The 26,071-nt window shown below is 35.9% G+C and overlaps 1 protein-coding gene across 1 annotated transcript in view; it reads right to left on the bottom strand.

The window, feature by feature from the left end:
• The window catches only part of CPNE8 (copine 8), a 258,480-nt gene that overhangs the window by 25,707 nt on the left and 206,702 nt on the right, over nt 1–26,071 (bottom strand). The window contains exons 14-15 of the mRNA XM_068969689.1: nt 11,151–11,197; nt 2,545–2,726 (exon numbers count right to left, since the gene is read on the bottom strand). Coding sequence (XP_068825790.1) covers nt 2,545–2,726; nt 11,151–11,197 — 229 coding nt within the window. The remainder of the gene's footprint in view (nt 1–2,544; nt 2,727–11,150; nt 11,198–26,071) is intronic.

Here is a 26,071-nt window from a genome sequence, read left to right as displayed (position 1 = left end):
ATTGACATGGACTGAAGTTTTTCTATTTGCCGTTTTCAGCATCTACAGTTATATATTGTAGTTATTTAGGATGAAGTTAACACAAAAATTAAATGGAGTACCATCTCTCTGAAGATCTACTTAACCTTTGTCTTATTCAAGACAAAAGTGCTTTGAAAAAAGTTAAAGTCATATAATTATTAAGTAAAATTAAAGATGAAGCATTATCATCGTCACTTTCACCATCTTTAGAAACTATTTTTCATAAATTTAGAGTGTGACCTTCTATAAATATCTGAGTTTGGTTCAAAGAATCATTTAAGATGCAAATAATAAAAAGTTTGTCCTTTGCATAGGTTTGGTTGTAAGGAATGAATATAGAGGCAGGAAAAGCAGAAAAGGAGAGAATTAGAGAACAAATGGAAAAAAAAAATCATACACAAAGGTGAGGAAAAACTTGTGGAAGGAAGATTAATATCATTTAGTTTAGCATAGTTATTATTTTTTATTATTCCTTTCTTAAGCTTTAAAATAGTCAGGACCTTTTTCCTGAGGCACACAAGATATAGGATCACATGAGTGATTTTTGTGGTCTTATAAATTCCTGGGAAATTTTAATTCTCCAGCACACAACAAAATCACAACAGATATTCATTTTTTATATGACATTGGGGGTGGTAGCATATGGGCTATTTCACAGAAGAAAATTAAAACCTCCAGCAACCTTTCCCAAAATGGGGGTGATGGAACAGAAAAATCAAGAATACATATGGGGAAAAATTAAAATACAACTCTTCAAATATATTAAAGAAGATAAAGTCTCATCGTATAGAAGGTTCTGGAAGTGTATGTGTGTGTGTGTGTGTGTGCATGTGTGTGTGTGCGTACATAATGGGGCTCATAAAGGACATATCTAAGAGGTGGTATTATTATAGATGCTTTTATAAAATGTGGTTTAGTAGTGGTTAAGAACAAAGATTCTATAATAAGACTGACCTGGGTTCAAGTCCTGTCTTCTGGAAACCTGATTAAATTCTGTGACTCTGGGCTAAATTATACAACTCCTGGGGGTACTCTTTTTACTGTATTTAATATGAGTGGCTCTTGATAGTAGTGTGATGTGTCACTCATCTCATGACCTATCAGACAAGAATTTTATGAAGATTGTACAAGAAATGAGCATAAAGTACCTGGCTTGATACTCAGTAATTAGTAAATAATTGAATTGTTTATTTGTCTATTCTTCTTGCAGAACTAAAAAAAAAAAAAAATCCCACACATTGTTTTTGTAACAAGAACAAAAACAACAGAAAATACCTACAAAAATTGTTGGGCACAGAAGACTTTAATTTCACAATATATAGAGTAAAGAAGGGAGGCATTTCTATTAGGAAAATTTAAAAAATTTCCAAAATGATATCTAACCATTCCCACATAGTTTTTCCCATTATTTTTATCAAAAAACGTAAGTGAGAATAAGGCTGATTGGGCCTATAAGCACTACCTGTGTGAAGTTTATTTTAAAGGTAGAATACAGTACATTGCTTATTTGTAGTTGTATAACAGGAGTGGATTTATGTAAATTAAACATTAATTAGATAAATATTTGAGTCACATCTACTCCATTATATTGAAATTATAATTAATTATACCTATAATTATTGCTTTACATTTGAAAAATAATAATTCTACCAATAACTGATCCTTTATATTTGAAAAGAAATGACATTTTGGAAGATGGAAGAATAAGGATAGCTACTCATTCTTTGATACCCTTCCCCTTGAGAGGTGAAGGTTACTTCCACTACCTCAAAACTGGGGTGAACTTAGTGACTTGCTTGACAAAAAGGAATGTAGGAGAAATAACTTTCTGAGACTTCTAAGTCCTTGAAGATTCTTCCCCAGCCTTTTAGAATATCCACTCTGAGAAAGCTGATTGCTGTGTAAGAAATACGACTACCTTGAGACCACTACACTGTGATGAAGCCCACAAAACCACAGGGACAAACTGTATGTAGAAAGAAGGAAAGATGCCTAGAGAATCCAGGTATTTCAGCCATCCTAGCTGTAGGTATTAGTCACGAGCAAATGAGACATCTTAGTGGAGGTACTAGCTCCAGGAGATATGACATGAAGAAAACTGAGGAATCCAACCAACAGTCAGAAAGGAACAGATATATGGCTCCAGTAGAACAATTCCAACCATCTCTAGCCAATCAAAGCATCCCAGGTGTGGTCCAGGTATCTTGAACAAACGTACCATTCTCCTTGTATCATGCTCAAATTCTTGACCCACAAATCATGAATATAATGGAAGGTGTTATGTAGCAACTGAAAACCAGAATAGGTTTTAAATCATACGCACTTTAGGTAGATTTGTTGCTAATCTATTCATCTTTTTTCCATTAATATCACACTTCTAAATCAATCATTTACTAAAACTGAGCTGATTTTATCGTCATAAGAAGTTGCTACATGAGCAATTAAAGCATAAGCAGTGAACCTATGAAAAGATCCAAAATACTATTTTTTTTCAAAATATCAATTATTTCCATGTATTCTTACCAAAGCAAACTCATGAGATATCCTTCCATCCGGAGGCAGTTTTGCACCAAAACCTAGAGCTGGGAACATTTTATCACTGTCATAATCTTGAACGATTTCTCCCACTGCTTTCAGTGCCATACCATAGGCATTCAGTTGATAAGGATTCATGTAGTGGAGAGAAGTGGGCTGGGCAGGGTTGCCTGATGATAGAAAAAAAATTAAAACATGAGAGATCAAGCTAAAGGTATAATTTTTAGACATTTTTCTTGATATCTATTTCAGATTGAAATGTCAATAATATGTTTTTCTGCCTACATTCACAATGTGTTAAATATTGGGTTGGCCAAAAAGTTCATTCAGGTTTTTACATAACATTTTATGGAAAAATCCAAGCAGACCTTTGGTCAACCCAGTAGCTTCTTTTGGATGCACAATGACATAGAGATATTTATTAAATTAGATCAGACATGTAGAAAATTTCCCAAAGATATGCTGACTTTTCTCAAAAATTATTTCTCATTGTCAATGCCATAGGCAATTCTTGAGTTTTAGCCCCAGAGGCCTAAAAATAATTTTGTTGATCATATTTTATTGTAATCTTTATTTAAAACTAACAGACTATGTGCCTTTTTGCTTGACTCCTTACGCCTATAATCAAAGGACCTGATTGATGTTAACAGGCTTCAACAGTTATGAGCCTTCTTAAAGTTGTATCGCAAACATAAGTTGAATATGTGAGACCTATCCCAATTTAATTACCTGAAAAGAGAACATGGTGATTTTCAAATTTATGCTGAAAATCTGGATCTGAAAAATTATTCAGTTTCTAACTAGACATTAAGTTAGGAGTAAAAAGGCTGAAAGTCAAGTCTTTCCATCTGTAGGACAACTAACTGTAAAATTCCTGTTAGAAACCCTACTACAGTGTTTACTGAGAAGAAAAACTAAGATTACATGTGTGAAAGTGATTAAAAATTGTAAAGCACCGTAGAAATGTAAGAGAAGGAAATGGCAACCCATTCCAGGATTCTTGCCTGGAAAATTCCAAGGACAGAGGAGCCTGGTGGGTTATAGCACACCGGGTCTCAAAGAGTCAGATAGGACTTCGTGACTAAACAAATAGAAATGTAAAATTTAACTACTACTGTTATTATTGTCTGAGTCATCCACAAATATAGGATGTCTCACTTGAATAAAGATGAATTTGACAAAGAAAGCAATATATGCACCACGACTCAAACACACTGAGATTCAGATTCAGTTGTCCTAATTACCAGCACAAAGGCAGCCTGAAAGTCCCTTTAGTTTCTTAAGTGAAAATGGAAATTAAATGGGACTTGTAGCAGTTCATAAAGTTCACTTCTACATTAAAACATTGCCCAAAGAAGGAAACCTGCAAAGCATAGTTCTTTTTTGTTAAGAAAAAAGTAATAATAAGTGCTTGGGTTCTGGAGAGAAACAAAGTAAAGATCTCCCTTTAGTTTATAATGCATTTAACAATACCCAGAACATTTTTGGTTTAAAGATAATTCATCGTGTAAATGCATATATATTTACAAGAGTTATCAGCATTCAAGGGTCACATGACAAAATTTTTTTAAAAAAGTGTCTTATGATCAAGATGGGCCCTAATGTTTCCTTCAGCTTGACTAACTTTAGAAAGGTTTCTCCTGACTATAGGTCCTTGACCTCTTATTTCTTGGAGCAGTTACTTTAGAAACCTTGGAATTGTGAATTTTTTTTGTTCCTTTGAAGTATAAATCTTCTACAATTCAGGAATGTCTTTCTCAGGGACCTGGGAGTCATTCCTTTGAAATGTAATAATCAAGAAAAATATCACCTCTGTTGCTTAGTCTCTATGGGAGAGTAGGAGCCTAACTTCAATAGCTGCTAATTAGTAAACACAGAAGTCTTCCCCATGGCTTAGTGGTAAGGAATCTGCCTGCAAAGTGAGAAACCAGGAGACTGGAGTTTGATCCCTGGATCCTTGGGTCAGAAAAATCCCCTGCAGGAGGAAATGGCAACCGATTCCAGAATTCTTGCCTGAAAAAATCCATGGACAGAGAACCTGGCAGGCTACAGTCCAAACAGTTGCAAAGAGCTGGTTGTGATGAGCACGCAGTAAACACAGATGGCCTAATCACACAGACTAATTTCACCTCCAGTATCTCTCAACACCTTCCCACTAGTTCACAGCAGCACTTATAAACTCTTTCATCTTTTGTTTTGGAGGAGAAGAGTTCAATTTCTTTCTTCCGTTGCTGTAGCTTTGGTCTCTATTGCAAACATCCTGAACAGTCTTCCTTGTCTGTTTAACCTACCTGGTGCAATTTTTGACAGCTCTTTCTAAAGCAGAGATTTTTGTTTCTTGTTCAAAGACCTACTGGAACCACAGATAAATAATGCCTCTACTTGCCTGAGGGATTATTTAACCCAACTCTCAAATATAAGAGTTGTTACCCAATGGTTGCAATACACAACTAACTCTATTTCTCTAAGAGAACCACAACTTAAAAGCACTACTAGTACCCCAGCATATCTAAACACTTTGGCCTATCATGCCTGCTGCTGCTGCTGCTAAGTCGCTTCAGTCATGTCCGATTCTGTGTGACCCCATAGACGGCAGCCCACCAGGCTCCTCTGTCCCTTGGATTCTCCAGGCAAGAATATTGGAGTGGGTTGCCATTTCCTTCTCCAATGCATGAAAGTGAAAAATGTAAGTGAAGTCGCTCAGTCGTGCTTGACTCTTAGTGACCCCATGGACTGCAGTTCTCTGTCCATGGGATTTTTTCAGGCAAGAATTCTGGAATCGGTTGCCATTTCCTCCTCCAGGGGATTTTTGTGACCCAAGGATCCAGGGATCGAACTCCAGGCTCCTCCGTCCATGGGATTTTCTAGGCAAGAGTACTGGAGTGGGTTGCCTTTGCCTTCTCCACCTATCATGCCTAACAGAGACCAATTGTATCCATCCAAAGATGTTCCGTATCTCTTTCTAGCGTCTTCACCCAGATCAAGCTCTTCACTATATCACTAATGCTATCTTTCCATCTCTACCGCTCAGTTTGCCACCCAATCCTGAAATTCACTTTCTCCTCCTACAGTTTTTGTCTCACACGCATGAGACGACCTTCCTTATTTAGTCTAGCCTTTATTGTCTTTCCTCTTCTACTCTTATGCTTTTGTGTGCTGCACCACAGAATTTTGCAGCTTCTTGAAACTGGGACCATAGTTGTACCACCTCCATATCAGCAGCAATGCACATGGAAAAGTGAACTTGTAGTAAGTTAATAACATTGAGTTATCAGCTAATAATAATAATAGCATAAAACATAACATACATGCTATTATAACATGTATGAACTTACTTCATGTTTCACTTAGTCCCTTTTCAACAAGCTTATGACACTTGTTTTTCATATCAAATAACTTTCCTACTAAGTAACTTGCCTGAATTACACTGTAATAATTGGTCAAACTAGAATAAGAATCTAGGTACATTTCATAGCTCTTACTGTTAGTTATAACTCTTTGCTTGAAGATTTTGTAATATTTTAAACCTTGAATATTATCAAACATATACGATTTTGTTTTAGAGGTCACTATGCCTTCATAAAAAAATAACACTTGAATAAGCTCTTTTAACTGGAGAAGGAAATAGCAACCCACTTCAGTATTCTTGCCTGGAGAATCCTATGGACAGAGGAGCCTGGCAGGCTACTACTGTCCATAGGGTGACAAGAGTCGGACATTACTTAGCGACTAAACAACCACCAAGCTCTTTTAAAAAATTTATTGAGATATAATTTACATAACTTACATTAGCCCATTTAGAATGCACAATTCAATGATTTTAAGTATATTTACAAATATGCACAAGCATCAACAGTCAATTTTAGAACATGTTCATCACCTCAAAAAAATGTACCTATTTACTATCATTCCCTTATTATTCTATCCAGCCCAGAATTAAACAATGACTACTTTCTGTCACTTTAATTTACCTATTCTGGACATTTTCTATGAATAGAATCACATGACATGTGGCCTTTTGTAACTAGGTTTCACACAGTGATTTCAAGGTTCATCTGTGTTTAGGATGTTTTATTGCATCATATTTCATTCCTGTTTATTGCTGAATAGTATTCCATTGTATGAATGTACCACATTTTCAAACTTGTTTATCAGTTTATGGACATTTGGGTTGTTTCCACATTTTGGCTATTATGTTGCTATAACCTTTCATGTACAAATTTTTGTGTGGACATATGTTTTCATCTCACTTGTATATGTTATCCAAGAGTGGAGTTGCTAGTTCATATGATAACTATGTATAACAACTTGTAGAACTGTCACAGAGCTTTCCAACGTGGCTGCACTATTTCACATTCTTATCAGCAGTATGTGAGGGTGGGTTCTGATTGCTTCACATATTTGCCAACACTTGCTGTTTTCTGACTTTTGGATTATAGTCATCATAGTGGATATGAGATATTAGATTGGCCAGAAAGTTTCTTCAGTTTTGCTAAGTAAAAATAAAATACAGAGAGTAACATGGAAACTTATATTACCATATGTAAAATAGATAGCCAACGGGAATTTGCTGTATGGCTCAGGAAACTCAAACAGGGGTTCTGTATCAGCCTAGAGGGATGGGGAGGGAGATGGGAGAGAGGTTCAAAAGGGAGGGGATATAGGTGGCTCAGAGGTTAAAGCGTCTGCCTCCAATGTGGGAGACCCGGGTTGATCCCTGGGTCGGGAGACACCCGGGTTTGATCCCTGGGTCAGGAAGATCCCCTGGAGAAGGAAATGGTAACCCACTCCAGTATTCTTGCCTGGAGAATCCCATGGACAGAGGAGCCTGGCAGGCTACAGTCCACGGGGTCGTAGAGTCGGACGCGACTCAGTGACTTCACTTCATGGCTGATTCATGTTGAGGTTTGACAGAAAACAACAAAATTCTGTAAAGCAATTATCCTTCAATTAAAAAATAAATATATAGAATGTATAGAAAAAGAACTGATTTTTATATATTGATCATTCATCCTTCAATCTTACTAAACTCATTTATTAGTTCTAATTGATTTTTAGTGGATTCCTTAGGATTTTGTATGTGTTACATACAAGATTATGTCATCTGCAAATAAAAATAATTTTATTTCTTCTTTTCTGATCTGGATATCTTTTATTTTTTTCTTGCCTAATTGCCCTGGCCTCCAGTACAATGTAAAATAGAAGAGAGAGCTCACATTCTTGTTCTTTTCCTCATCTTAAGGTGAAAGCATCCAGATTTTCACTCTTAAGAATGATGTTTGCTATAGTTTTCCATATTTTCCCTTCATAAGGTTAATAAGCCACTTTCTATTCTAGTTTATCTGTTTTCATTTGGCACAGCCCTTAAGAATCCACCTGCCAATGCAGGAGATGCAAGAGACATGGGTTCAATCTCCAGGTCGGGAAGATCCCCTGGAGCAGGAAATGTCAACCAGTTTCAGTATTCTTGCCTGAAAAATTCCATGGACAGAGGAGCCTTGTGGGCTACAGTCCATGGGGTTACTAAGAGTCAGACTTGACTGAGCAGCTGAGCACATACATACACACACACACACACACATGCACACACACAGACACATTATAAAAATATGTCAAACTTTGAGGTGGCCATGTGTGCTTTACATTATCTTCGATTGTTATGGTGTGTTATATTATTTGACTTTTGAATATTAAGCCAACCTTGCATTACTGACATAAAGTTTAATTGGTCATAATATATAATTCTTTTTACGTACTGCTGGATTCAGTTTCCTAGTATTCTGCTGAGAATTTTTATATCCATAAAAGGTATTGTTTTCTGATTTTTCTTATGTTTTTATCTGGTTTTGGTATCAAGGTAATGCCTCTTGGATTGAGTTAGGAATATTCCTTCCTTTTCTATTTTTTAGAAGAATTTGTGAAGAATTGGTATTGATTCCTCTTTAAATAGAGTTCATCAGTGAAGCTATCTAAACCTGGGCCCACAAAAGCTTTGTGCATAGTTTTAAAATTACTAATTCAATCTCTATTATAGGTTTTTCAGATAGTCTATTTTCTTAAGACAGTTTCAGTAGCTTGTATTGCTCCATTGAATACAGTCTTGTTCTTCTAGCTCTTGTGCTAATGTTCATTGGTAAACAAAAGCTAGCATTTTAATCCAGTTGGACTTTTAGGTATATATGTTTCATATTTTACTGAATAAAACACGTGTAAAAATCATCAACTTGAAGCCACAATGTTGAAGAATAAGTTTACCATGTAGTCAAAGGCTATATTACAGTTTGGTCTCCTCACCTCTGCTAACAAGGCAGAGATTTTATTAGTAAAAGATTTTCTAGATCTGAATATCCTTCTTAGTACATGAGGGTGATGGTGGTAGTAGTCATTAAGTCATGTCCAACTCTTGAGACGCTATGGACTGTAGCCTGCCAAGCTCCACTGTCCACTGGGTTTCCCAGGCAAGAATACTGAAGTGGGTTGCCATTTCCTTCTCCAGGAGATCTTCCCACCCCAGGCATAGAACCTGGGTCTCCTGCATTGCAGGTGGTCTCTTGCATTGGGGGCAGATTGTTTACTGAATGAATCACTACGGAAGCCCTAAGAGAATGACAGCTGTAGTAAATGACCTCTAAGATGCTTTCTTACTTAAAAATTCAATTATTTTGTGAAACATGAGTGAATGTGAGAGAAATGCGAAGAAAAGGGAATTTAATGTGAGAGTTACGGCACAATAACCAATTTGAAAAAAACTGGATAAATATATAAACTGATGGCAACTTTTGGTAAAAGTTAAATAATGATATTCTTTTTTATGATACATAATAACTATTGAAATAAAGTCACTTTGAAATAAGACTGAAAGTCCACTAATTGTCTTTTCTTAAAATGTTTAATATACAAATTATCCATGCTGTTGTCCAGTCACACAGTCGTGTCCAAATCTTTGTGACCCCCTGGACTGCAGCACGCCAGGCGCCCCTGTCCCTCACCATCTCCCAGAGTTTTCCCAAGTTCATGTTCATTTCATCAGTGATGCTGTCCAGCTATCTCATCCTCTGACACTCTCTTCTCTTTCTGCCATCAATCTTCCCAGCATCAGGGACTTTTCCAACAAGTTCTCTGTTCCCATCAGATGACCAAAATACTAGAGCTTCAGCTTCAGCATCAGTCCTTCCAGTGAATATTCAGGGTTGATCTCCCTTAAGATTGACTGGTTTGATCTCCTTGCTGTCCAAGGGACTTTCAGGAGTCTTCTCCAGCACCACATTTTGAGAGCATCAATTCTTTGGCATTCTTCCTTTTTTGTGGTCCAGCTCTCACAACTGTACGTGACCACTGGGAAGACCATAGCCTTGACTATATGGACCTTTGTTGGCAGAGTAATGTCTCTGCTTTTCAACACACTGTCTAGGCTTGTCATTGCTTTCCTACTGAGAACCAATCATCTGATTTCGTGGCTGCAGTCAACCATCTGCTGTGATTGTGGCACCCAAAAAGAAGAAATCTGTTACTACTTCTACCTTTTGCCTTTCTATTTGCCACAGAGTAATGGGGGTGGATGCTATGATCTTGGTTTTTAAAATATTTAGTCTTATGTCAGTTCTTTCACTCTCCTCCTTCACCCTCATCAAGCAGCTCTTTAGTTCCTCTTCACTTTCTATCATTACAGTAGTATCATCCATATGTCTGAGGTTGTTGATGTTTCTCCTGCCTATCTTGATCCTAGCTTGTAACTCATCCAGCCCACATTTCTCATGATATGCTCAGCATATAGGTTAAATAAACAGGGTGACAGCAGACAGCCCTGTTGTACATCTTTCTGATCTTGAACCCATCAATTTTTCCATATGGGGTTCTAAATGTTGCTTCTTGATGCACATACAGGTTTCTCAGGAGACAGGTAAGATGGTCTGGTATTCCCATCTCTCTAAGAACTTTCCAATATGTCATCTATACAGTCAAAGGCTTTAGCATAGTCAATGAAACAGAGATAGATGTTTTTCTGAAACACCCTTGTTTTCTCTAAAATCCAGTGAATATTGGCAATTTGATCTCTAGTTCCTCTTTCTTTTCTAAACTCAGCATGGGATTTAGATGATGGTCACTCTGAATTAATGAAATATAAATGTGCTAGCATAAGTAATTATTAAAAACAGTTGAATAAAAGAAAAGCAAGCTGTGAAGGTTCATGTACTTGAATTACATTTATATAAATTAATGTACAAAAAAGTACTATAAAAATGAGGATTATAGTTAGACATGCTTCAGAATTAAAGCTATGTATGGAGAAAAAGGGAAGGGTACACAATGAGCTTAACTAAATTTAAAGTGTTCTTTTTAAAAATGTGTAAAACAAAAGAGACAGTATTTCAATAGTTAATAAATTTGAATGGGACTATTATGAATTCTTGTATTTCTTATAGTCTTATATACCTAAACTATCTCATAATATTAAAAAAAGAAAAATTATCTAATTTTTTAAATGAAGTACTTCAGAAGTATGTATATGTAGAAAGAAAACATACAAACCTCATGAAAATATTTATTTTTAATGTAACAGATAATTCTTATTATAAGATAGTCATAATACTCACCATTTGATGCAGTAAAATCAATAGCCACTGTGAAATTGATTTGCGTTCTAAAATATAAATAAATAAGAATCATTAATAATTGAATAACCTCATGATTTCTATTTTGGCTATATTTTTAATATCATTAATTTTCTTAAATGGTATTACTACAACTATATTACAGCACACACTGAAGAGTATCAGACAGGCAGTTTTACAAGCTAAGAGCTTGGCAAAATACTTTCACAATCATGCAACTATAAAATACAAAATAAAGCATCAGGAATAAATATAGATCTTTTTTGAGAGCACAATAATTAAGTGAGGAGCTCATAATGAAGTCAAACTGTAAATAATAATTTGCCAGTATCCAATGTCAACATTTATTATTAATTTACTTTCAAGACTATTCTTTAGTCAATGTGAAATTATTATACCCTTAAAAGTATGGCATTGCTAAAATCATGTCTAACTAATTCTTTCCAACAACCCTGAAAAACAGGATTTTCTTTTGCTTTTTTCATAACTCAAGTGTTTCAAATACTGATCTATCCCTCAGTGCTCACAGTATTCTTGTGCTCATGTGTGTATTTATAGATTATATAAATATCTACATAAATGAGATTGGTTATATATGCTTTAAAATTTTCAGCACATGGTAATTATGCAAAATTACTTTGCTGGATTCGAACCAAGGAACTGGCATTCACAGTAAAAATTCACTTTTTTTGGATAAATCTCTGATCGCTTCATGGGAAATAGATGGGGAAACAGTGGAAATAGTGTCAGACTTTATTTTTAGGGGCTCCAAAATCACTGCAGATGGTGATTGCAGCCATGAAATTATGACACTTACTCCTTGGAAGGAAAGTTGTGACTAACCTAGACAGCATATTAAAAACCAGAGACATTACTTTGCCAACAACAGTCCGTCTACTCAAGGCTATGGTTTTTTCAATGGTCATGTATGGATGTGAGAGTTGGACTGTGAAGAAAGCTGAGCACCAAAGAATTGATGCTTGAACTGTGGTGTTGGAGAAGACTCTTGAGAGTCCCTTGGACTGCAAGGAGATCCAACCAGTCCATTCTAAAGGAGATCAGTCCTGAGTGTTCATTGGAAGGACTGATGCTGAAGCTGAAACTCCAATACTTTGGCCACCTCATGCGAAGAACTAACTCACTGGAAAAGACTCTGATGCTGGGAGGGATTGGGGGCAGGAGGAGAAGGGGACAACAGAGGATGAGATGGCTGGATGGCATCACCGACTCAATGGGCATGAGTTTGGGTAGGCTCTGGGAGTTGGTGATGGACAGGGAGGCCTGGCGTGCTGTGATTCACGGGGTCGCAAAGAGTCGGACATGACTGAGTGACTGAACTGAACTGAACTGACTCTTCCTATATGTAATTCCACTTCTTTCTCACCAAAGAAGGCATAAAGCACAAATAAATGACAATGATATGGGAAAACCTGCTATCAAATATAATTTACAAAATAACTTTTAATTTAAAAAGTAAATAATTTGAAAACATGAATACTAGTCTATGTTTGTGTGTTTTAACAATAAGTTACTTTTGACACACTGTAGAATTTATCTAACACATCAAAGTTGGAGCTGTTGTTTAAATGGTTGGTGGTGATGATAATGATGATGGTGATGATGATGGGTGTGACAGTATAGATTTCCTTGTATAAATATAGTATAAATTTATTAGTATAAATATAGTATACTATTTTTTTTTCTGTAACAATTTAGCCTGGAAAATCCTTATATTATTCAGTTGTTGAAAAAAGTTCACTTCTTCTCCCTAGGGAATAAATCAGTTTGTGCTTTACATTAATGAAAACTATTATGGATCCTCTTTATAGCTAGATGGTAATTTTTTTCTCAGAGTAGAAATTAGGTTTATAGGCTAAGAATATAGGCTAATTTGAAGCACAACAGTTTAAAACACATACAACATTTAGAAAAAGAATCAGTGAAACATTTGGGAGAATATTTTTAGATAATAAATCCCTCTGAGGAATTGGAAAGAACAGTCATCAGCACATTGCTTTGTCATTCTGCTGCTACAGAGAGAGTAACTATAATACAGGGTATAGTATCGTGAATTAGAAAGGGTTTATTAGATTTTAAGTCTGAATGAACTGGGTTTGAATTTCAGCAACCCAGTTGCTGACACTAGCCAAATTTAAAAACTCTCAGAGGGCAGGGGCTTGGCAAGTAACGATAAAGCAAGGACTGACAGAAAAACTACATGAAATATTCTGTCTGTCTCTTCTTTTTATAGATGAGGAAATTAATCATTGTAACACTTAACTTTCCACATAAGTTATAAATGCAAGTTCTGGAATTCAAATTCACATGTAACCTCCAAGATCATATTCATAAACTTCAAAGAAAAGACAGGCTACTAACTAAAGAACTATACTGTACATAAGGATAAAAAAAGAGAGGAAAGTATTTACTGAAAAGTTTAGCTAGAAATACAAAGTAAATGATAAAACCAAGTAGATTAGGTACAACAAAAAATGTAAAAAAAGGAGAGAAAATTTAAAAAGAAATGAAGAGAAAGGAAGGAAAGAAAGAAGGAGGGAGGGAGGGAGAGAGGGAGGAAGGAAGGAAAAAAGAAAGCAAGAGGAAAAGGGGGGAGAAGGGGAGCCAGGCTGTACCAAGAGTACTTACGAAACTTTGAAGGGTGGGGTGTTCCAAGACAATATAAAAAATAAGTGCATTTAGCCCTAAATGATAACTAAGACCATCTGATAATAATGGTGCCACACAGAAAGTCAACAAGTAAAAACAATCATTTGGTGTTTAGTTGATTTCAAGATCTGATTACTCCCTTGCCTCATTCTGTGTATCAGGAAGAATCTCACTCCTTTGTTGTTTTGAATCAGCAGTATTCTAATCAGGAAGGAAAATATGATGGCTCATAAATCATTTCATGGTTGTGATGATCCTTTAACTTATTATCACACCATTTGGATTTTTCCATTGAAAAATCTACAATTATTTATTCAGCATCTTCTGATTGTCAAGGACTGTGCTAAGTGAAAAAGAGAAAATGGGAGCAAAGCAACTATCCTCGAACTCATAGAGCTCCACTTCAACTTCCTACGATTATAAACAACAGCAAAACAGCACAGCAGCTCATCATCTTGGCAAAGGCAGATGCATACCAGCTAGCTGCTGAAATCTAGAACCCATAAATGAAGTTGAGAGGCCCACACACCTCTAGTATTTTCATTCTTGCCATGCCAGTACCAAGACTGTGCTTCTGCCTTGATATACTGGTAGCACTGTAGTTCACTCTTGGGTTCTGGACCTGCCCTGAACTCAGGTTCACTTCCTCAGGAACTATTATCCAGCCTACCCCTTCTTGTGCCTAGCTCACCAGGGCCTAAACTTTGAACTTTTCTGTCTTACCTTTTCCCTCTTTCTTAAAAGCAGCTTGACTACCTGAACGGCAACTATCTGAATAACAAATTTAGAGCCGTCTGGTTGGGAAGATGCCCTGGAGAAGGGAAAGGCTACCCACTCCAGTATTCTGACCTGGAAAATTCCATGGACAGTCCATGGGGTCACAAAGGGTTGGACACGACTGTGTGACTTTCACTTTCAAAATTCCTGCTTTCTGGGGCCATTAAAATACTGACAGGATTATTTGCCTTTGACAAATTAGATCTGCTAGAATAAGATCATGCTTTGAGATATAAAATGCAACTTAAAATATAAATACTTTCACCTACTTGAAATATGATCTTAGAAAAGCTATTTAACCTCCCTACACCTCCTTTGTAATAAGATTAACAAAATCTTTCTTGGATTGTTGCTGTAAGGACAAGAAAAGTACCTGTCCTTTATAGCAGGCACTTAAGAATTGTTATGGTTATCATCACCTTAATGAAGTTAGTGTTTTAGAATCCAAGTTTAGCATATTTCTTTGAAAACTGAAGTGTAAAGTTTATCAAATTTCTGGATCTACAAGAATTTCAGGTTTTTTCTAGAACCTGATCCTCCCATATCAGATTTCCTTTTCTTCACACTGGCTCCTAAGGTCCCGATCTACTCAACCCAAAACAGAGCTATAAATGATCTAATTTTGTTAGAAGATGTCATCTGGGTACTTTAAACAAAATTGCCCTCCAGGAAGTAATTATAAGCTTTTATTATGACTTTATTTTCCTTCCTAAAATTTTAGATTTCTGTGGGATCAATGAAATGTCAAAAGTAAGCATAAAAAGAAACTGGAGACAAGTGATATGATTTCTGAACTGTTTATGTCGATATTTTTGTCCTTATTAAATTTACCTTTCATAAATTAACAAACTTTTGTACACTCCTCAGATTTTGAAGCTTGATTTCAGTGTTATTTTTAACACAATTAAAGTGTTCCAAAATACAACTTTGAAAGCAGATAAGCTCATAATCCTGTAGTTCAAGAACTCTTTATCAAAGAAAGTATGCAAGGTGGCCAACCTGTCTCAAATCTAGTTTAGAAAATCTAGTTTAGAAAATATCTCATAAGCAACATAATCAAAACAAACAAAATAAGCCATATTACACCTAACCAAAAATAGAAGCACTATCCCATAGAATCTCATTTTTATTTTATTTGTGGTCATGCTATGGCTGGCAGACTTTTAGTTTCCTAACAGGGATTGAATCCAAGCCCAGGCAGTGAAAGCACTGAATCCTAACCACTAGACCACCAAGGAATTCCCTAGTATCTCATTTGAAATGAGGTAGTTGCTGAAGAGATGAATGATGCTTCGCAGAAAACCTATAAACTTTTATGTTACAGATTGGAGTTATAACTCATTTGCAAAATTACATCTCTGAATCTCAATTTACTCATATGATAGATAGGTAACAGCTGCTCTGAAGAAGATATCTGGTTATTAGAAATAAAATCCTGAAGTATTGGAACATAATAAATGTTCTGCATGCTGGACGACAAATCTCTTGAGCAATCCATGTTGTCCTTTCCTTATTCATATTAATCTTTTCCTCTGTTGAGTCAGAAGAGACAGTTTTCCCATTACATTAACATATAGGTATTTCTTTTTCAATTAATTCTTCCCATAGAGGTGGTAAGTGATGTGTCACAACTGGTATAATGAACCCTGAGGGGTGTAGCCAGTAAGAGGTACACAATCTGCAGATTACTTAAAAACAATATTGTAATCTACTAATATACAGACTACATCTTAATATTACCATACTCTTAACATGCATGTGCATGAAAAGTTGCTTCAGTCGTGTTGAACTCTTTACAACCCAATGGACTACAACCCACCAGGCTCCTCTGTCCATGGGATTTTCCAGGCAAGAATACTGGAGTGGGTTACCATGCCATCCTCCAGGGGATCTTCCGGACCGAAGGATCGAACCCATGACTTCTGGTCTCCTGCATTGACAGGTAGGTTCTTTACCAATAGTGCCAACCGGGAAGCCCATACTCTTAACAGTTCTAAGCAATGTCAGTGATAACTTCCCACCCTTTCACAGCCTGCCCTTGGTGAGCCACCTTTACTGATTTCCTTTCTGCTGGCTCCCAAGGTTCCAGTTGCTCATCAGAAAGAAACATAGTGTGGCTAGTAGTGCACACTCTGATAATGAAACATAACTAAGAAACTTCTTAGTACAAAATAGACTGTCAATATCTTGGCTAAGTTAGCATTGGTTCTGATGATGAAACATACATGCAATTTTCTTTGACTTTGAAATCTGTAGTTTTGAAAAGAATCACTTAAAAAAATAGCATAAGTTAGCAATTAAATCGCAATCTTAAAGGCTATAACTGGATATCTCTCAAGCCTGCATTTGTACATACAAAAATTAGAATTGAGCATTAGCCAAAATATTGCTTATGAATCTTAATACTTCCAAAAGTTTCTTTTCCAAATCACATTTTAGATGATTTTAGTTTGGATATTATGATGTTTTATGTGAATGCATTTTTAGAAGGCAGAATGGCTTTATTTTTTATTATATTTATCCCCATTCAGCACTGCAGGGTTTAGCTCTAATTGATGACTGTAAAACACCTAGGTGCCACAAGAAGCACTGTAAAGCACTATAAAAACTCTAGATATGTATATTCATTTTTCAAAAAAAAAAAAAAACATTTAAAGTGCTGCATCTTCTGGCAAGATGTGGTTCCTGAGATAACATATCCAATACAATGCCACCAATTTCATAAACTAAGACAAACATTTTATAGCATCATGCACTTGCTTCAAGTAGTTTTAAAAAAAATCCTTATGGGGCTTGTTAATAATGGCACTTACTGATATTCAACTCAACTTTAAAATGGCATATTAAGAAACCAGCTTTGAGCCTCTACAATGAGCTTATAAGAGGTAGGAAGGTAGCTTTAGCTCTTCTTCTAAGACTTTTTAATTAGAGTGGAATGTAAATCTTTTCTGTATAATTTTGGACAAGTTTTAGATTCAGTGTCAAGAGTTTGGGCGATTGACTGCAATGGAAGGAATAACCTGGCATTATCCTTCAAAGAGAATTAACTTTAAAAAAGACTTTTACTGACTTTATAAAGTTGAATATGTCTTTTTCTCTCCCTGTCTCTGATAATTAGGACATTTGCCACCAACAATATTATGATGATCAAATGAGTAAAGACATATTAGAACTTTAAACAAATTCAGATTATTCAGAAAAATGATAGCTATTTGCCATTTAATCCACAAAATCAGCCTATGAGATAGGTATTATTATTTTTATTTTTGTTCGTATTTCATAGAAACATAAACAGGTTTTGCTAGCAAGGAAAGATCTAAGATTTGAACCAGGCAGTTAGTACCAGAACCCAAATTCTTGGTCATTATAATGCATTGTCATCAGTTAAATTCAGAATTCAACAAATTATAACCCCAGTTCAGCCGAAGGATATGACAGAACTGGATTTTAGGGTAAACTATTATGGATTAGAAATTGTACTCTTTAAGAGCATTTGAAAAATAAGAGTATTTTAGAATTTAGTTCAGTTCAATTACTCAGTCATGTCCGACTCTTTGAGACCCCATGGAATACAGGACGCTGGGCTTCTCTGTCTATCACTATCTCCTGGAGCTTGCTCAAACTAATGTCCATCTAGTCAGTGATGCCCCCCAAACGTCTCATCCTCTGTCCTCTTCTCCTCCTGCCTTCAATCTTTCCCACCATCAGGGTCTTTTCCAATGAGTCAGTTCTTCCCATCAGGTGGCCAAAGTATTGGAACTTCAGCTTTAGCATCAGTCCTTCCAATGAATATTCAGGACTAATTTCCTTTAGGATTGACTGGTTTGGTCTTCTTGCAGCCCAAGGGACACTCAAGAGTCTTCTCCAACATTACAGTTCAAAGCATCAGTTCTTCAGTGCTCAGCTTTCTTTAGGGCTTCCCTGTAGCTCAGCTGGTAAAGAATCCGCCTGCAATGCAGGAGACCCCGATTTGATTCCTGGGTCAGGAAGATCCCCTGGAGAAGGGGACAGCTACTCACTTTAGTATTCTGGCCTGGAGAATTCCATGGACTGAATAGTCCATGGGGTTGCAAAGAGTAGGACATGACTGAGTGACTTTTACTTTCAGCTTTCTTTAGGGTTCAACTCTTACATCCATACATGACTCCTGAAAAAACCACAGCTTTAACTAGATGGACCTTTTTGGCAAAGTGATGTCTCTGCTTTTTAATATGCTGTCTATGTTGGTCATGGTTTTTCTTCCAAGGGGTAAGCGTCTTCTAATCTCATGGCTGCAGTCACCATCTGCAGTGATTTTGGAGCCCAAGAAAACAGTCTGTCACTATTGTCTGTTTTCATTGTTTCCCCATCTATTTGCCATGAAGTGATGGGACCGGATGCCATGATCTTTGTTTTCTGAATGCTGAGTTTTAAGCCAGCTTTTTCACTCTCCTCTTTCACTTTCATCAGGAGGCTATTTAGTTCCTCTTTCTGCCATACGTGTGGTGCCATCTGCACATCTAAGATTGTTGATATTTCTCCTGGCAGTCCTGATTCTAGCTTGTGCTTCATCCAGCCTGGCATTTCTCATGATGTACTCTACATATAAGTTATATAAGTAGGGTGACAATATACAGCCTTGATGTACTCCTTTCCCAACTTGGAACCAGTCCATTGTTCCTTGTCTGGTTCTAACTGTTGTTCTTGACCTGCATACAGATTTTTCAGGAGGCAGGTAAGCTTGGTCTGGCACTACCATTAGCAACCATTTATTTAATTGACAATGTTTTTCCAAACATTTCTCTCTTATTTTGTCTTTCCTGGAACTTGCCCACTTAGCATCTCTCCTATTACCTTCTCTGATGCCCCCTTTCAGTTAGTATGTAAGGAAAATAAGCAGTTCATGCTCCTAATCTTGATCTTGCCTTCCTCTAAATCACTAAAACCAGATATAGAGTTGAGATAATTTCTCACAGAGGCAACATAAAAGCCTTTTTTTTCTTTTCCTGGAAAGTCTAGTCTATCAGTTTTGTTTTTTTGGTGCTTGTGATATGAGCTATAGAAAGAAGGTCACAGATGAAAAAATTTGAGCTAGACAGACATGGAGGTTTGTAATTTCGTAAAATAAATTGTCATACTTTTTGCTTAAAGTTCATGCTTGTTTCTAATGTTTCATTATGCTAAGAGATTTGGGCAAAAGAGTGGGAAGTCAGGCTTAAAATGGCTTTCTAATTAATCTGTATTTATTCAGGGTCTACTGTATGCTCTGTTCTATAAAAATATTTTTAGATTGCCAGTCTCTTTACAGAAAAAGACTTCCCCGGTGGTTTAGATGGTAAAGAATCTGAGTGCAATGCAGATCCTCAGTTGGATCCCTGGGTCAGTAAGATCCTCTAGAGAAAGGAATGGCAACTTGCTCTAGTATTTTTGCCTGGAGAAACCCGCGGACAGAGGAGCCTGGCTGACTACAGTCCATGGGGTCGCAGAGAGTTGGACACAACTAAGTGACATTTGAGGAGAAAAGTGATACAAATGAACAACTAAAATGGCACTCAGAGAAACTAGCAACCACTGTATATAAGTGATTGTGAGGTTCATTTGGGACCAGGTAGATGACATTTTGGGCTTTAGTCAGAGGAAGTAAATGACAGTCTGCAGGCCTACAAGATTAATTTTCTGATAAAAATGTAGACTAGGGTTTCAGATTGACATGATGGTTGCTTAGGGGTTACTCAGTGTGCATGAGAACTTGAGATCTGTTTTCCCCTTTCATCTGCCAGTCAAAGAAATGTGAAAAACTTTATAGGTAATTTTTTTTCCTTGGTCGTGTTAGTGGTAGATTGGAGTTTCATAAAGGCCTAAGAGACACAGATGATGGAAAGTCAGACAAAACAAAGTTGAAATTTATGGTGCTGTCTTCAGATACTTATATTGTGAGCTATTGTCTGTAGAGGTCAATAAACCCACTTCACAAATAATAATTATATAAAAATGGTGATGTTACCTTAAAGGAGTATTTAGATTTCAGAACTGTCTCTGATTTTAAATGAATCTGACATTGTCCTTACCAATGATAATTGGGATATTCAGTGTCATACATTAAGAATTACTAAGTAAACATCTTTGGTTGCCAATTATACCAGACTTTTGGAATTAAAATTATTTTTAATAAGAAATAAAATAATCACAGGGAAAAACATACAGAGTATGATTAAAAATAATAACCACAAGGTCAACAACCCAGAAGAGGCATTTTTTTTCTTTCTTTTTTTTTTTTTAACTCTACAGTAAGCTCTCCTTTGTGGATATTATTCTATTTAGAAAATAAAACACTTTACTACCACAAGTCATGAATTCTAGTTGTATCTTATGCTCCAAGGAAAGCATGGTGCTGTTTAGAAAAAAACAAAAAAGGAAACAAACAAACAAAAAGCTAAAGGAAAAAAGGGCTAAAAATTAAGTTTTTATTTCACATAACGTTTCCATAAAAATTGGACTTTGACTAATTGAGAATGCATTTGTCTCATTTGCTCACTATGTACTTCCATCCATACATCTGTCTACTGCAGGTAAACAAAGGGTGTTAGGAACTGAGATAATGAATGAAAAGTAACATGCTAACAACACGATTTCACAATCAATCAGGTACATATTTATATCAATAATTACTAAAGTAATGCAAACCTAGAATATCCAGTATTAAGAAATAGACGTATAAAGGAGTTCCTTTGAAGGGGAAGATATTAAAGGATTATGAAAATAATTTTGTTTAATATTTAAATGTGTTCCTTCTTAATTATGCATAATTTCGACTTGGATTCATGCAAAAACAGTATTTTCACAATTTTCTATTCAATTATTTTTTGTGAGATGAAAAACAGAGATTGCATTTTAAAGTGTAATTCAAGAATTTCCTTCTGAGAGTTTAATCACAATCTGTCAGTCCTACATGTTCCACACACCAGTCAACTGTTTTGCCCTCTTTGTCTAATCTTACGCTCTTACATCTTGTTCAGGGTAAGGAAAATAGTTTATACTAAATTCATGTAGAGAACAAAATGAAAAGAGTAAAACCTAAACTAATATTATCTTGAATAAGCCACAGCTAGTTAGACTACCAATTTAATTGTAGTTACTTATATTTTATATGATGATGTTTCACCTTTTTTGAAGACCTCTGGTTTTATTTGTCAAGATTTAGCACAAGCAAAACATAACAATAGTTTCTCCTGAACTAGAATAGGGTGAGTAAATTTCGGGATTGATGCCAACCGAATTAGCATAAGGATGCTTACCTAAGTTAGCAACAAGAAAATCCACAAATACCAGTAGCAAATGCTGATATCTTGATATTTTAAGTTAAAAGTAAGTAGTTACTATAATTTTTTATAAAAACAAAACTGAATTCAACACTTGATTCCAATCACTTCTAAATGTCATACTTATTCAGAAATATGGTGGAACACCTCTTCAAAAGAACTAACCTTGATAACTCCACAAATCTGCAAATAGCTTCGATCTCTAAAATAATCCTTTGGATTGCTTCATCGATTGCAACCCAAAATGCAGTTAATTTTATTGCTCTTTTTCAATGTAATCACAGGGCAAAAAGCAAGGCCAGATTAAGAAGAGTCTCTTTAGATGTGTATGGAAAAGAAGTGGTGTCAAAGATTAAGATGTGAGTTTTGGGGAAGTTTAGCTGAAGTGTTAGCTGCAGGGAAGTATGTAGCTCCCAGCTAAATTTGGCCTTAGGCCCTTAGCTGAAAACCCTCAGTCTCTTTTGGTGGGACTAGGGAAGATGGAGCAGAGGAAAAGCAAAAACAAAAGGTTCTGAAACCTGTGTTTCCAAAGATATGTCTGGTTAAACATGGACTTTTACAAAGAACATCACAATGGCTAAAAAAGAGGTTCCACAGATTAAAAACTGACAGTGACTTATAATATTTATCTATTAAATTAGCAAAGTTTAAAAGAAGTAAAGCTATTTAGTAAGGGTAAGTTACAAGCAGGAATCAAGATTGTTGGGAGAAATAACAACAACCTCGGATATACAAATGATTCCACTCTAAAGGCAAAAAGTGAAGAGGAACCAAAGAACCTCTTGTCGAGAGTGAAGGAGGAGAGTGCAAAAAGCTGGCTTAAAATTCAACATTAAAAATACTAAGATCATGGCATCTGATCCGATCACTTCATGGTAAACAGAAGGAGAAAAGGTGGAAGCAGGGACAGATTCCTCTTCTTGGGCTCTAAAATCACTGCATATGGTGACTGTAGTCATTAAATTGAGAAGGCGATTGCCTCTTGGCAGGAAGGCTATGACAAACTTAGACAGTGTGTTAAAAAGCAAAGACATCGTTTTGCGGACAAAGGTCTGTATAGTCAGTGCTATGATCTTTCCTGTATTCATGGACGGATGTGAGAGCTAGGCAATAAAGGTGGCAGAATGCCAAAGAATTGGTGCTTTCAAACTGTGGTGTTGGAGAAGAAGCTTGAGAGTCCCTTGGAAAGCAAAGAGATCAAACCAGTTAATCTTAAAGGAAATCAGCCCAGAATACTCTTTGGAAGGGCTGATGCTGAAGCTGAAGCTCCAATACTTGGCCACCTGATGCAAACAGTTGACTCATTGGAAAATCTTTCCAGATGATAGGAAAGATTAAAGACAGAAGGAGAAGATGGTGACAGAGAATGAGACGGTTGGATGGCATCACTGATTCAAAGTATATGAACTTGGGCAAACTCGGGGAGATGGTGAGTGACAGGGAAGCCTGGTGTGCTACAGCTCATGGGGCTGCATAGAGTCAGACATGACTTGGTAACTGAACAACAGCAAAGTGTATGGTAAACTTGCATATGAAAATATTAGAAGTATAACTTATTATTTTTATGCTTTTATCCACACAATAATTTAGAAATATGACAGAACTGTTTCTAAGATGTGACTCTGTAGATATGCTAGATGAAGTAAACAAAAAACTGTGCACCAGATTTTACATTGCAATCTTGTTTATAATAGGAAAATAAAATGGACACAATTCTTCCATGGAGTTGCAGAGTCAGACATGACTGAGCGACTAACACTCACTTTTAAAGTGTGTATAAACAGGTTTTTAAACTGAATTATGAACATCTATATGATGGAAAGCTGTTAAAATATGGTAAATCTATAAGTACTGACACAGAAACATATATACCCAATATAAATAATGAAGAAAATATACATTAGAATATTGTACACAGTGTGATCCCACTCATTAAAATAATGATGTGTGTTTGGGAATAAATAAACATCTAATAGTGATTATCAAGAGAGTATGATCACATGGGATTCTAGTTTCATAATAGATTATTTTCATTTTACATTACTTTCTTTTTACCATTTCACATTTCATGTTTACAATGTGAAACACAACCTAGATTGCATATTCAAAAGCAGAAACATTACTTTGCCAACTAAGGTCCGTCTAGTCAGGGCTATGGTTTTTCCAGTAGTCATGTATGGATGTGAGACTTGGACTGTAAAGAAGGCTGAGCGCTGAAGAATTGATGGTTTTGAACTGTGGTGTTGGAGAAGACTCTTGAGAGTCCCTTGGACTGCAAGGAGATCCAACCAGTCCATCCTAAAGATCAACCCTGAGATTTCTTTGGAATGAATGATGCTAAAGCTGAAACTCTAGTACTTTGGCCACCTCATGCGAAGAGTTGACTCACTGGAAAAGACTCTGATGCTGGGAGGGATTGGGGGCAGGAGGAGAGGGAGACGACCGAGGATGAGATGGCTGCATGGTATCACTGACTCGATGGACATGAGTCTGAGCGAACTCCGGGAGTTGGAGATGGACAGGGAGGCCTGGTGTGCTGCGATTCATGGGGTCGCAAAGAGTCGGACACAACTGAGCAACTGAACTGAACTGATATTTAAAATTTGGGAGACATAATACTTCCTTTCCCAAATCTTAAAATGAAACACTAGTAAAATAAAAGTTTTTGTGGTTTCAGAAAAAATTATTATGAATAGCACTAAATACTACTGAGCTGTTTACCAGTTTACAGAATGTTTTTCATTGCAAAGAACTGGAAATCCAGACCAAGGATATACACAAAATAGTCAATAGACATTATTGAAAACATAATAACTGTCAATTATTATACTTAATTCTAGTTTGAAATGAATGTAGCTCATACTCTGTTTTGCTGTTATTCAGAAAGTTTATGTAATTCTGTATCTGCTCAATATGATTTTCCAACATTGAAGTGCACTTATCTACTAACAGGATGAGATTTCTTAATAGCAAGAGAAGAAAATAATATCTATTTTATTCTGGTTGCACTGCACAGCATGTAAGATCTTAGTTTCCTAACCAGGGATTTAACCTATGCTCCCTGAAGTGGCAGCACAAAGTCTTAACCACTAACTGCCAGGGAAGTCTCTTACAATGTCTAAAGAAATCAATAGGAAATATATTGAGAAAAATAAAAGTTATCTGTTGAAATATTTGGAATAGATGTAGCTACATTTCTGCCTTGGTTTCATGTTCTCCATCTCAAATGGCTATAATTTATTATTTTCATACCAGTAGAGGTTTTGAAAATGACAATTTAAAACACTGTTCCTCATTTCTTATAATTAGAGTCTATCAAGAAATCCATGAAGTAACCACTCTAATAAATCTCCATAACTCACAGTTAAATAAACCTTAAATCTTCACAAATATCAATACCTGACAGTACAAATTTTAGATATTCTGCATGCCAAAGCATCACTCTCCCTTAGGCTATGTTAATTAAACTGTATTTTTCACTAGCAGCAATGAGATAGAAAACGTTAGTTCCAAAAAGATTGAAAGTTACCAGTACATCAACTAAATAAACTTCATTATTTTTTTTTTAGAAAAAGAGGAAATTATCAACATGAATATTACTCATGAGAGAAAGAGGGAGAAAGAGAAAGGAGGTGAGCAGAAAAGAAAAGGAGCCAGTGGAGAGATGGGTAAAGTTAACTACTTTGAGGTAGTTACTATCAGGTATTAGCAATTTTACTATATGCAAATTACACTGTATAATAAGTTGATAGGTGAGAGTAAGTTTTCTGTAGGAACATAAACAAGAACTTCAGAATGAAGGGAAATAAATAAGGTATATTAAGGTCATGAAAGAAATGAAGGTAACTCATGTAAACTACAGGAAACTGAAGTGATAGGAGTGTCATGATAAAACCAGATCTCCTCACTGCATTATTAATACAAATTAGAATTTAAATTTCATACCCAGTTGCTTATAACAAGTCCTGAAGAGCAAAGACACAAAAATATACATAATACAATAACTATCTTGCATTCCCTATTTGGATTCCATCACCAAAAGGGACAATATCTGTATACTAAGTATTAGAAACAGTGATGAACAATAGGTAAATGTGTAATTGTGGGATATGTAAAAGATACATGCATTTATTATATAAATCTTTATATAAAAATGAATTG

This window comes from Capricornis sumatraensis, chromosome 4, assembly GCF_032405125.1.
Source record: "Capricornis sumatraensis isolate serow.1 chromosome 4, serow.2, whole genome shotgun sequence".
Taxonomy (NCBI): domain Eukaryota; kingdom Metazoa; phylum Chordata; class Mammalia; order Artiodactyla; family Bovidae; genus Capricornis; species Capricornis sumatraensis.
This window is presented reverse-complemented; position numbering and strand designations above follow the sequence as displayed.